The sequence below is a fragment of the Tachysurus vachellii genome, chromosome 8, assembly GCF_030014155.1.
Source record: "Tachysurus vachellii isolate PV-2020 chromosome 8, HZAU_Pvac_v1, whole genome shotgun sequence".
Lineage (NCBI taxonomy): Eukaryota > Metazoa > Chordata > Actinopteri > Siluriformes > Bagridae > Tachysurus > Tachysurus vachellii.
Genome location: NC_083467.1, coordinates 29,654 through 43,836, shown reverse-complemented (window position 1 = coordinate 43,836; position 14,183 = coordinate 29,654). Strand labels below are relative to the sequence as shown.

Here is a 14,183-nt window from a genome sequence, read left to right as displayed (position 1 = left end):
TAGTTTTAATAAACCCAGATCCAAGGGGTTCACTTTGCATGAATAAAAACCAAACACAGAAATCACTAAGTGACTTCACAGAAAATAAACCTCGTCTCTATAAACGCTCAGAATAACAATGAGCAAAACCAAATGACACACAGCAGCTGCGCTCGGCTTATAGCTGCTTATAAAGTCATTATATCAGGAACAATGAGAGGTATGGTGACATAAATGTTTAGTAACAAAAGGTCAGTAACAAATATTTTATTCAGTCACAAACAATTTAAATCATTTAAAACCCACAAGAAGTAAAGGAGCTCGCTCAAAACCACAGATTTACAAACGCAGGCCAAATGGACAAATATCTGGAATATTTCCTTGTGCCTTGGAAAATGAAACATCATTCTAAATCAGAATAAATATAACCAAATGATGGGATTAGTACCAACATGTTGAAAAGCAGCTGAGGACACAGAGGCCCCACCCACAAGAGGCAACTGTTCATCATTTGAATCCAGTATGTGTGTAAATGAAGCATAACATTAAATAATTTTCTGAAGTATGAATAATTAATTGAGACATTAACATATTACAATAAAGTGGAATAAATAAAGAGTTGATTTATAAAGCATGGCATGATGAACTGATGATTAAACATTAATAAATAATCCCTAGACAAAAAGAGAGTATCACAACTGAACACCATGATGTTTAAGTTGTTTTATATAGTGTTCAGAGTGGGCGTGTCAAGAGTTCGAGGCCACGCCCAGATTAAACAGGATGGAGCTGATGTTGATGTTGAGGAAGGCTCGAGACGGATCAGCACAGCGCTGTGTTTCCTGTAGGAGAAGGTGCAGCGAGGAGGATTCGAACAGACGCCGGTTCTTTCTGCACACACACACACACACACACACACACACACACACACACACACAATTAGACTGCTGAGCTGCAGGATTCTGATTGGTCAGAAGCAAATCACAGGTTCATATACCTGTATTCTTGTATCTATGCTAACCGCTTGTTATACTGGACTTATATATGAACTGGTATGTAATCGTTTATATTTTGCCGTGATCAGAGTTTCAGGGTGGTGAGAGAGACTCCATTCCCGGTGATGATTAGTTCCCTAGAACAGCTCCACACACACAGTTTAATTCCATGCTAGCATCACAGAACAACATCCACAGAGTGTTTCTGTAATTATTATTAACATTAATATGCAGCTGGAGGTCTGGTGTAGATAAAGTGACGTGGCCAAAAAAAAAAGACCTAAAATGTATTAGTGCTGATTTGACCACTGGATTATTTTACTTTAAGAAGTAGAGCTCAGACCTGATGCAGGAGAGCTTCTGCAGGAGAACACTGAGCTTCTCGCTGATGGCCAGGTTCAGCCGTGGGTTTCGGAGAAGAACAGCAGCACAATGGAAAAACTGGTCTATGCTACATGCATCCAGGAAAGCAGGAAGATGACCTAGAAAGAGAATAAAAATAAAGGACGAGAGAATTGGAGATGGTTTTATCAGATTAGCAACTGGCTGGGCTTAGAAAGATTTCACTGGAACAGCAAATTACACAAGAAGGAAGAAACCTGGTTCAGTGTGTGATACTTAACCCTGGAGATTAACAGCAGACATTTGGAGACCAGGCGTCTACATGGGTTCATCAGCTCCATATAGACAATAAACATGGAAAAGATGGTCTCTGATGGACCCGTAGAGAAACCTTTATAAAATCTAACCTCCAAACTTCTAGTTTGTTAGTTGAGTGTTTAGGCGTTTCTCGTTAAATTCTCGTTACTTCGGTGAGTAAAATTTGCACACAATGTGGAACTGCTGCCACTGTTACAGTGAACATTTATACCACGAGACTCACAGCATCAAGCCTCAATCACACAGGTAGAGACTGGAGACGCAGTGGATATAAACATGAGTCAAACAGTTTAATACAGAGATAATGTTTAAAGTGTGTGCGCGTGTGTGTGTACATGTGTGTGTGTGTGTGTATGTGTGTGTGTGTGTGTGTGTGTGTGTGTGTGTATGTGTATCTGTGTATGTATGTATGTGTGTGTGTGTGTGTGTGTGTATCTGTGTATGTATGTATGTGTGTATGTGTGCGTGTGTGTGCGCATGTGTGTATGTGTGTGTGCGCGTGTGTATGTGTGTATGTGTGTGTATATCTGTGTATGTGTGTATGTGTGTGTGTATATCTGTGTGTATGTGTGTGTGTACGCACTTCCAGCACTGAAGACTGAAGCAGGTTTAAACACTAAGACCCAACAGTTACACAGAATCACTATGATTCTTTCTCAGAGCTTTCATCATCTGACTCACATTAATGGAAGTCCTTTGACCCCATGATTCAACACAAATGGTCATACATCTGCCTCCCACTCACACACACACACACACACACACACACACACAGCATATACATCTGCCGTTTCTCATCTTCACAGGTAGTGCTGTCTCCTATTAGACAAAGCCGAGGAAACTTCAAAGGCGTCCATCACAGAGAGATGTTTGGCCGTCTGACTTTTTCGGCGCCAGCACATGGAGTGTGTTAGTTATGGTGAGAGGAGGACGCTGAACAGGGTTTAACACTGAAACTCAGGATGCTGGAAGTGACCTTCAGGTGTGAACTCCTCGTGCTCTCTGACCTCAGAGCTTTCAAACAGACTGCTAATTATACCTCCATAAATCGCTAGCAGCTCATAAAGTGGCACCACTGAGGATTCTGGGATTGGGCAGTTCTGCTTAGTGTCACTAAAAGGAAACGGAGACCCTCATAAAGGGATTTTCGCTGATTAGCAGCAATTGCAGTGAACCAGACACGATATGTGTGTGTGATCACTGAACACCAGAAAGACAGAGAGAAAGCACAGATAAGAGACAGGAAGTGACACTTTTGATCAATATGACATCATAGCTAATCTTAGCTCAGAAACAATCTGTGTGTTGAGTTCTGAGTGTTCAGTGTGAGCAGGAGGTTTCTCAGTAGTACGTTCTACTGGAACCTGTTACCAAAAAGCTAGAGAAGTTTCTCTTTACATTCTAAACAATACGCTGTGAATCTGTTTCAGATACAGATGTCTGGATCGTCTCCAACAGTGAAATAGTGTGTTGCAGTTATAAAGGGAAGTAAACAGGGTGTGTCCATGTGTTAAACCTGTCCAGGCTGCTGCACAGAAACTAGTCACATTTATTGTTGCCATGGAAACCTGAAAAACTGAAGGGTTAGTGTCTAAAATCTGGGTTTTTCCACCATAAGGTCCATGTTGTGCTTTTGGGAGAAGTTTATTAGCCTCGTCTGTCACGTTAGCAGTTAATGGAGCAGAAAGGAGCCGGGCCGATGGACGTGTTAATGACGTTGGAGTGAGTGACCATGTGGGCTTAATCACGCTAATCACACTCAGAGCTGCATAAACTCATGCAACACCTCGTTAGCTTCTGTGTGAGAAATGAATTAAACTCAGACAGGAAACAAAACAAATATAGTTTCTGTGAGAGAAACTGATGTGCTGAAATACTCAAACGTGACACAGAGATCATTCCACTTCCATAACCTTCTTCTCTTTCAGATAAACACATTTTAATGCCAAAAAAAATCTAAATCTAGTAATTTATTAACAATAAGTTTACAGCTCTGAACACGACGGTCTGAAGTGGATTTGTTTCGTGCTGTTGACTCTAAACAGATAAAAATTCCTCTCTATCAGTTCATCTTTACTGGCTCTGTCTCCCTGTCACTATCCGTCTCCAGCTCTGTAGATCATCTCCTTCATCTAAATAATGTGTGTTGTGAAACTCACGTGATTCTGCACTCATTTGAAGCAGGACATCCAGTGATGGAGCGAGCAGTCCCAGACTTCCTGTCCTCAGCACAGATAAAATGGTTGTCAGGGCCTTGTACTTCAGAAAGAGGCCACGCCCCTCGTCCTCACCCACAATGCAGTGTAAAACACAGAGGGCCTGAGCCAAGATGTCTGCTGTAGATCAGAAGAGGAGTAAAAATATCCATGACTCAGATAAAACATCATTAAATTATACACGTTAAATTAAAAACATTCCTCAAATGTATAAGTCATGAAATCTAGTCTCAGGTTAAATGAACACACTATTCTGATATGCAGACGCTGTTCTGCTTATTACAGCTGAATCTTCTCCAAACTCCACTGACTGAACACTAGGGTTGGGAACCGAGAACCGGTTCTTATTCAGAACCGCTTCTGTTTTTTAACAGGAACCGGAACCGCACGAAATTTTTTAGTTTCGGTTCCAAACGTGGTTCCGATGAGATGACGGGAAAAGCGCTGTGAGCGGTCACTTTAAATAGCCATGTCTTACCTCATGAATATTCATTGTTTTACAGTCACGCAACCAAATTAACGCAGTTTACCACAGAAATCAGTCACTCGCGCTGCTGTGCTGAGGTACGCTTTGTGTTAAACATGTCTAAAAAAAGTCTAAAGTGTGGATTAATTTCCAAAGCAACAAGGAAGCAAATCTACTCCATCATAAAAAAAAAAAATAAATAAATAAAACACACATTTTCCAAAAATAAATGTTGTAGTACATCTATCAGGACATCAGTGATGTGTGTTCTGAGTTTGGTGACAGTACAGTGTATTACAGTGTGTGATCTGGTGACAGTACAGTGTATTACAGTGATGTGTGTGAGCTGGTGACAGTACAGTGTGTTACAGTGTGTGAGCTGGTGACAGTACAGTGTATTACAGTAAAGTTATTGACTGTTTTTTGTATTCGCTTTTCGGGTTTTGCACTTTGCTGACGGTCCCTTGGAATCTGTCTCTTAGGTGTTCACACATAGAGACTTATGTATTTTGTCCAACGCGGAGGAAAGCTGATATTGAGGAAACGGGTTGTAGCTGCCTCTCTACATTAATATAAAAAAGAGGCGTTATTTGTGTAATAAGAGTGTTTAGGTCAGGAGTTATTGACTCGGGAAATTAAACTTTACTTAAGTCCCTCTGAGAGGGTTTTCTCCACAGCTGGAGATACAATAAGCCAGGAAAGGTCTCGTCTTCTCCCAGAGAAAGCAGACATGTTAATTTTTCTTCAGAAAGATTGCTAACTGTTTTGCTAAGTTGTAATTCTGAATGTTAAATTTGATGTTGGATTTATTTAAATTGATATGAATTGAAATGCTCTGTTTAAAATATTTAAAGAGTGATTAATAAACACAAATGGAATTGTTTCAGTATTGTGCATTATTTTTCACATTTCTTTTATTATGGAATCGGAATCAGAACCGGGAATCATAAGGCAGAACTGGAACCGGAATCGGAACCGGAAAATTCCTTTTGATACCCAACCCTACTGAACACTGAACTTAATAAGTGTACTGATTGCTTTATTTACTCGGTCTTCTTTCATATGTTGTTTTAGATCTGTTTATAGTTTACAAAGTGTCCTTCATTAATCATGTGATGTTATTGTGTACAGTGTGCTCAGGAAACACCTTCATTAACACCACACTCCCTCCTCTTTACCACTGAGTCACACCAGCTGTTTAACTGAAGCTCATCATATAAACAACAATGAAATGTTTCAGCCTCTTCACACAGACGGATCAGTACCAGAGTATCAGAGCGAACAAACTCTCTAACCTACAGCAAACAGTCTGAACCCCTCTCTCTCTCTCTCCTTCTCTCTCTCTCTCACTCATCTGCTTCAGATAAACTCTCCTAATGACCAGCAACACAGCGGCCAACATTGTCGTCTCATCCCTGCTGTATCTCTGCCGGTCTCTCCACACAGACACCAGCAGGCTGAGCCTCACAGCTTCAGGAAAAAATAGAGAGAGAAGGCAGAAGGATGACGTTTCCCAGATGGAGTCAAAGAGAGATTCAGCACAGAATAGTTACACTACAGTCAGAATAGTGGATACAGGAGAAAGAAAAAGAGAGAAAGAGAGAGAGAAAGAGAGAAAGAGAGTGAGAGAGAGAGAGAGAGTGAGTGAGTGAGTGAGTAAGAGTGACATTGGACGCTGCTCTGCAAACCTCTCAACATTGCCATCTGCTGTAAGCAAAGTAGAGTAACACTTAATGAACACACACACACACACACACACACACACACACAGGGATGGAAGGTAAATGTCAGTCTCACCCTGAGTTAGTGTTTTGAGAATGATGATGGAGGATAACAAGCGAGTGTGAGAGCAGGAGCTCCTGGAAAGTGGAGATTTTCGGTTCACTTCCTCTCCTAATCTCCTTAATGTTGAGGTCAAAGGGAGATGCTGGAACACACACACAGGTTCATGTCTAAACAGAGCAGAATGTTGGTCAGAAGAACAGCAGCTCAATAACAGAAGACCACATCAGGTTCATCTCCAATCAGCTCAAAGCAACAGTCTGAGTCTACAGTAGACACAGGGGAAAGCCAGATGAGGATCTGAAAATCGACACCTGGATGCGTTCTGTGATGCTTTTCTGCTCATCACATGTGTAAAGCAATGTTATTTAATTTAAACTTGTGAAGTACCTGTGTGCTGTGCTCCAGATGTGTGAGGGTGCAGTAGATGATGCGCAGCAGAGGTAGATGAAGAAAGACCTCGGCTTGCTGGAACTGCTCTAGTAACACTGGAAGAACCTGACAAAAATAAAATATACAAATCGAATGCGTAGTTTAAGATAAACCTGTTAGGAGGCGTTTGTGTCGGTCTGAGGTGTGGGAGGAAACAGACAACATAAAGAACAACACTGTTTGAATAGACAACATGATTTACATCAACACGACCTGGAATAAAAGAATGTGCTGCTGGAGTTTACATTCTGAACACTTTCAGGGTTTTTTAAATAAAAAGTTTGTTGTTGCTTAAAATTGTGAAAATTGTGAAAATGAAAAAGGGACAAAAGGCTTCTTTCCTAAAGAGCTTGCTTAAACCTGTGTGTGTGTGTTTACATGTGTGTGTCTGCGTGTGTCTGTATATACACATTATGTGTGTATATGTGTGTATATGTGTACGTGCGTGTATGTGTGGTTGGATGTGTGCGGGGGTATATGCGCATGTGCGTGTGTCTGTATATACGTGTATGTGTGTGGGTGTGTATGTGTGGGTGTATATGTGTGTGTATACATGTGTGTGTATACATGTGGGTGTATACATGTGGGTGTATACATGTGGGTGTATACATGTGGGTGTATACATGTGGGTGTATACATGTGGGTGTATACATGTGGGTGTATACATGTGGGTGTATACATGTGGGTGTATACATGTGGGTGTATACATGTGGGTGTATGTGTGTGCGGGTGTAGGTGTGTGCAGGTGTAGGTGTGTGTGCGGGGGTGTGTGTGCGCGGGTGTATGTGTGTGTATACATGTGGGTGTATACGTGCAGGTGTATATGTGCGGGTGTATATGTGTGTGTGGGTGTACATGTGTGTGTGGGTGTACGTGTGTGTGGGTGTACGTGTGTGTGGGTGTACGTGTGTGTGGGTGTACGCGTGTGTGGGTGTACGCGTGTGTGGGTGTACGCGTGTGTGGGTGTATGTGTGTGTGGGTGTATACGTGTGGTTGTATGTGTGCGGGTGTATGTGTGTGTATACATGTGGGTGTATACGTGCAGGTGTATATGTGTGGGTGTATATGTGTGAGTGTATACGTGCAGGTGTATATGTGTGGGTGTATATGTGTGAGTGTATACGTGCAGGTGTATATGTGTGGGTGTATATGTGTGAGTGTATACGTGCAGGTGTATATGTGTGGGTGTATGTGTGCAGGTGTATGTGTGTGTGTGTATGTGTGTGTGTATATGTGTGTGTGTGTATGTGTGGGTGTGTACGTGCAGGTGTATATGTGTGGGTGTATATGTGTGGGTGTATACATGCAGGTGTATATGTGTGTGTGTATACATGTGGGTGTATACGTGCAGGTGTATGTGTGTGTGTATACATGTGGGTGTATACGTGCAGGTGTATGTGTGTGTGTATATATGTGTGTGTGTTTACATGTGTGTGTCTGCGTTTGTCTGTATATACACATTATGTGTGTATGTGTGTGTATATGTGTATGTGTGTGTATGTGTGGTTGGATGTGTGCGGGGGTATATGCGCATGTGCGTGTGTCTGTATATACGTGTATGTGTGTGGGTGTGTATGTGTGTGGGTGTATATGTGTGTGTATACATGTGGGTGTATGTGTGTGCAGGTGTGTGTGGGTGTATGTGTGTGTGGGTGTATGTGTGTATATGTGTGTGGGTGTATGTGTGTGTGGGTGTATACGTGCGGGTGTATGTGTGTGTATACATGTGGGTGTATACGTGCAGGTGTATATGTGTGGGTGTATGTGTGTGTGTATATGTGTGAGTGTATACGTGCAGGTGTATATGTGTGGGTGTATGTGTGCAGGTGTATATGTGTGTGTGTGTGTATATGTGTGTGTGTATGTGTGTGTGTGTGTATGTGTGGGTGTATACGTGCAGGTGTATATGTGTGGGTGCATATGTGTGGGTGTATACATGCGGGTGTATATGTGCAGGTGTATGTGTGTGCAGGTGTATGTGTGTGCAGGTGTATGTGTGTGCAGGTGTATGTGTGTGTATATGTGTGGGTGTATACATGCAGGTGTATATGTGTGTGTGTATACATGTGGGTGTATACGTGCAGGTGTATGTGTGTGTGTATATATGTGTGTGTGTTTACATGTGTGTGTCTGCGTTTGTCTGTATATACACATTATGTGTGTATGTGTGTGTATATGTGTATGTGTGGTTGGATGTGTGCGGGGGTATATGCGCATGTGCGTGTGTCTGTATATACGTGTATGTGTGTGGGTGTATATGTGTGTGTATACATGTGGGTGTATGTGTGTGCAGGTGTGTGTGGGTGTATGTGTGTGTGGGTGTATGTGCGTATATGTGTGTGTGGGTGTATGTGTGTATATGTGTGTGTGGGTGTATATGTGTGTGGGTGTGTATGTGTGTGTATACATGTGGGTGTATATGTGTGTAGGTGTGTGTGGGTGTATGTGTGTGTGGGTGTATGTGTGTATATGTGTGTGTGGGTGTATGTGTGTATATGTGTGTGTGGGTGTATGTGTGTATATGTGTGTGTGGGTGTATATGTGTGGTTGTATGTGTGCGGGTGTATGTGTGTGTATACATGTGGGTGTATACGTGCAGGTGTATATGTGTGGGTGTATATGTGTGTGTGTATATGTGTGTGCGGGTGTATGTGTGTGCGGGTGTGCGTGTATGCGCGTGTGCGTGTATGCGTGCGGGTGTATGTGTGTATACGTGCAGGTGTATATGTGTGTGTGTATACATGTGGGTGTATACATGCAGGTGTATATGTATGTGTGTATACATGTGGGTGTATACGTGCAGGTGTATGTGTGTGTGTATATGTGTGTGTGTATACATGTGGGTGTATACGTGCAGGTGTATGTGTTCGGGTGTATGTGTGTGTATACACATGTGGGTGTATACGTGCAGGTGTATGTGTGTGTGTATATGTGTGTGTGTATACATGTGGGTGTATACGTGCAGGTGTATGTGTGTGTGTATATGTGTGTGTGTATACATGTGGGTGTATACGTGCAGGTGTATATGCGCATGTGCATGTCTGTATATACACATTGTGTGTGTGTGTGTGGGTGTATATGTGTGTGTGGGTGTATGTGTGTGTGTGGGTGTATGTGTGTGCGGGTGCATGTGTGTGGGTGTATATGTGTATATGTGTGGGTGTATGTGTGTGTGTGGGTGTATGTGTGTGCGGGTGTATATGTGTGCGGGTGTATGTGTCTGTGTGTGTGTGTGGGTGTATGTGTGTATATGTGTGGGTGTGTGTGTGTGTGTATACATGTGGGTGTATACGTGCAGGTGTATATGCGCATGTGCATGTCTGTATATACACATTATGTGTGTGTGTGTGTGTGTGTGTGTGTGCGCGTGCGTGTGCTTCAGACAGACCTTAGCACAGCGCTCATGCAGTGAGGGACGTGGAACCCCATACAGGTAAAACTTGTCCTGTATTTTCTGGTCTTCAGAAGAAAACGCCGGTCCGTCCACCAGCCACTCGATCATATATGACAGCAGTTTCAGTGCCGTACAACTGGAGCTGCTCTAAAAGAAAAACATATTTTCTTAATTTTCCACTAAGTTTTTCCAGCACTGTTCTACCACAAACACGGCATGGTTCAGTGCCATCAGCCTCAGCAGTGCTGGGTCTGTAAAGTCCCTCAGCAGATTTCAAAAGGGTTCAAGTTTTAGGTGAATGGAAGAAAGCTTCAAACAACTGAGGCGTCAAACTTAATCTCTGCTAATTCTGAAAAACTGCAAGCTGCTCTGAATATTATGGGATTTGCTTGATTTTTGTGTTAATTGTGAACATCCTACCCATCAGTGCTGAGTGGTGCAGGAGTGAGTGCTGCCCCTAGTGGCCTCACCATGGCATTACATCCTACTCAGGACTAGTGTCACTGTGTGGCATTTCTGTTACTAGGGGTGACGAGTCAAATTTAAATATCTACATAGATCATAGATTTTCATAATCGACAACACGAATATTCAGTATATTATACAGCACACTGATCACACACATAACTGGTTCTGAATTGATTAACCTTCAACATGGCACAAAGTGTCAAACCCGTAAAGTAAGAGTTTATTACATCAAGAGTTTTAGTCATTGTCCAAATATCTCCTGTGTTAAAACCCAGGTTTACACCCCAGTTCACCCGACTTACCCTGCTAACTTTGTTTGGCGGTCGAGGTTTGTCCTGATTGGCGGGTTTGAGATCATGTGACTTCAGCAGACTTTCCCGCCCTCGGTGCACCTCTGAGTACTCATGCTTTTTCTAACAAAAATGAACACACACACACACACACACACACAGGAAATGAATGACCATGAAATATTTTCAGACTTTTATTTTGAATTATGAAAATCACAAACTCTTTTCACCTGCAGGTTTTCTAGTCGAGCTTGGACTTTCTGTGATTTGCTCTCCAGTCTCGTGTTCTGTTCACTTACTTCATTCAACTACACACACACACACACACACACACACAGACACAGTACTAGGAGTGTAAACAGGCGAAGTAGTTTTCTGTGTATAAATCTGATCCAAAAAGCTGAAACAGCAGTTTGACTTTTATTCCCACCTGTTTTTTCATGGTGTCGTTCAACTTCTTGATTGAATCAAAACTAGATTTAATCCTTTTGTTCTCTTTGGTCTTTTCTCTCAGTGCAGCCCTGAGATGCTCCATCTCCTGCTGGTGTTCCTGCAAAAATAATCATTTAATCATCACAATATTAAATGTAATAGCCCCAGCCCCATAGTGTGTGTCGGTGTGTGTGTTGAAGTAAAACCTGTTGCATAGCATTAATACGATCTAGTACGTCTTCCTCCACAGTGAGGAGTCTGTTCATGGTACACTGGTGCTTCAGGAAAAGCTTCTCTCTCTGCTGGAGCTCACGTTCACGCTCACAAAGCATGGCCGCTCGTGCCTGTACACACATACACACATGTTCAGATGGTTACAGATGAAATTGACAAAGTAAAATCTAGATATTTTCCAGCTGATAGGAGTTACCACAGTGCTGTAACACAGAACAGCCTGTTAGTGAGAGCCATCAGAGAAGATCGGTCAGACCGGTAACACAAATCATCACTCTGTATATCAGAAATGAGCAGAAAATCATCTCAGCACATCAAACCTTGAGGAAGAAGGGCATCGAGAGCCACAGCTACCAGTGCAGGAGCCTGAGGCTACAGAGGAGATGTAGGTCCGATGTAGAATCTGGGGTTCACTCACCTGCAGTTTTTTATAAATCTGCATCATCTCGTTGTACAAACTCCACCCCTCTCCTGAGCTGAACCGCACTGGCTCCGTCTCAAATGAAATGGAAGTGCATGATATGTTTGAGGGCAGCGTCACATCTAGATGTCAATGAGGACAGAATTGTGGAGTGGTCAGAAGGCATGTCTTCTGCATGACCAACTCAGCATGATGTCTGAGTCGGTCAGGATTCAGCTTCATCATACATCCATTTTTATCTCCCAAAAAAAACACAGCTTCTGAATGAGACAGACGGTGAACGACACTTTCACCGGCCAAAATTCCATATCAGACACAACAGAAGACAGAGAATCACACTCATGCTGTTTCTTAACAGGAGCTCAGTGCTGAAACCTCACCTGTCTCGGTACACAGGATGTTGGTACGGTCCACAGTCTCGGTCTGGTCACCCAGCTCACCTTCGCTGCTCAGTGCGCTCTCATCACAGACCGGCCTGTTTTCAGAAATATTTGAAACAACAGAAGGAGCAAGTTATCAAATCATCAACACAAGATGACTTCAATAAAGAGCTTCCTCTAAATATGAGCTGTGACTCAATCACAGACTGAAGCCTGGTCAGAGCTCCTTCTCCTCTCAGAAACGATACACTGAGCACTATCTTGGGGCTGAGGACTGATTTTTATTAACGCTTCTTTACGTACATACACAGGGTCGTCTTGTCAAGGGTCAAGTACTCATCTTTCCACTTACTGAGGAGTGTGTTCTCAAAACATCTTCCTCAGAACTCTAACCGAAGAGCAACACAAAGTTACACCACATTCCTCTTAAGACACGTCATGAACCCTCTATAAACACTTATAAAAGGACAGGTCACAGAGTGGATAAAGGCTAAATCCCCTACAGTATATGTAAAGTCACACAGTACTCTCACCATTCAGGCTGCTGTGAGATGGCATGGAGAAGCCCCTCTATCTTTCTGTGTGATGTTTTCACTTCATCCAGCTCTGGGACAGCAGCGTGAGCTGAAATAACAACAGAAAAACAGCCATAAAGACTCAATCCAGCGCTGGTCCACACGGCCATACCTGCTGCTTCGTGTAACTTAATCTCATATGCTAATCACCAGGACCAAGTCATGAATATGCAAATTCAAGAGTTTCTGTTACAATATTTGATCCACTCCTCCCCTGAAGAGTCTGCAGCACTGCTCCAACATTCACACACTGAAACCCTCGCTCACTATCTAGTGCACTTCAGTTAGAACACTATAGTTCACTCCCTATGTAGTGCACTGCAGTTATAACACTATAGTTCACTCCCTATGTAGTGCACTTGCTGTATATAAGTGGTGAATAGTTATTTGAAGTTACTTACAGCACTTTACAGGCTTTTCCTCCTGTCTTCCACATTTTCCGCTCGCTTGTGCTTCTTCCGTGGCAGAAAACTGATAAACAAAAGTTTTTTGTTGTTTTTAACTGTTTATGTGGACATAATGTTAAAGCACATTGGACTGGAATAACACACACACACATACACACACACACACACACACATACATACATACATACATACATACATACACACACATATGCATGCATACAGACACACACACACACATATACAGACACACATATATACACACACAAATACACACACACACACACACACATACATATACATATACAGACACACATACATATACAGACACACATACATATACACACACACACACACACACATACAGTATACAGACAGACACACACACACACATACATATACAGACACACACATACATATACAGACACACACACACACACCATCATTGTTAGCAAAATACGTGAAAAAAACACGTTGTATCACGTAACAAACTGAACTTTAGCAGCCAGTTCGTGTAAACTGACTCGTCTACATTAACTCCTGAGACAACAGTAATGACAGTAATTACCCGACTTCTTCTCTCTAAATACTTCTTCTTCAATACTTCAACTTTTTTATCGAAATCACTGCTCGAAAGTTCGCTGTTCATTTTAAACTCGCCGCCACTGTTATTAACAACAGTGTTTTCCACGCCTGTATTAAGGAGAGTCCCGCCTCCCGCGCTCTGATTGGCTCGTAATTCATAATCTCTGACAAACTTTCCAATTGGCTTTAAGACAATTTTTGCCCGGAAGACGGAAGTTGTCTGGATGCGGGTGTGAAACATATTAATCAGGATACCGAAACTGTCGGCCATTTTACATTTCACAATATAATATTTAGTTGTTTTTTAAAATAAATAAATCCAAAATGTATAGTAAAACAATCTAATAAAAAATCTAATTGAAAATAAATATATTGCCATATATCAGAAAATACTGCAATATATAAAATAAAATAAAAAATAAAATAAAATAAATTATGACATAAAGCAGCATTCCAAAACTTAATATTTG

At 42.0% G+C, this 14,183-nt stretch overlaps 1 protein-coding gene across 1 annotated transcript; it reads right to left on the bottom strand.

Annotated features, from left to right (window-relative positions):
- Window positions 1-231: 231 nt before the first annotated feature.
- Window positions 232-13,849, bottom strand: LOC132850569 (coiled-coil domain-containing protein 138-like). The gene is made up of 15 exons (XM_060877206.1): window positions 13,697-13,849; window positions 13,126-13,195; window positions 12,683-12,773; window positions 12,150-12,244; window positions 11,767-11,891; window positions 11,321-11,458; window positions 11,113-11,232; window positions 10,913-10,990; window positions 10,695-10,805; window positions 9,919-10,071; window positions 6,489-6,596; window positions 6,114-6,243; window positions 3,794-3,970; window positions 1,318-1,456; window positions 232-870 (listed from the first exon to the last, which is right to left on the bottom strand). Exons 1-15 carry the CDS (start codon window positions 13,775-13,777, stop codon window positions 729-731), a joined length of 1,758 nt encoding a protein of 585 aa, XP_060733189.1. The 5' UTR covers window positions 13,778-13,849; the 3' UTR covers window positions 232-728.
- Window positions 13,850-14,183: the final 334 nt, after the last annotated feature.

What these genes read in the sequence shown, in the direction of transcription:
- LOC132850569 (XM_060877206.1), bottom strand. Translation starts at nt 13,777, where the DNA reads ATGAACAGCGAACTTTCGAGCAGTGATTTCGATAAAAAAGTTGAAGTA. An exon ending in GGAAAAGCCTGTAAAGTGCT is followed by an intron (nt 12,774 to 13,125) that starts GTAAGTAACTTC and finishes TTGTTATTTCAG; the next exon opens with CTCACGCTGCTGTCCCAGAG. An exon ending in TCTCAAAACACTAACTCAGG is followed by an intron (nt 3,971 to 6,113) that starts GTGAGACTGACA and finishes TCTGATCTACAG; the next exon opens with CAGACATCTTGGCTCAGGCC.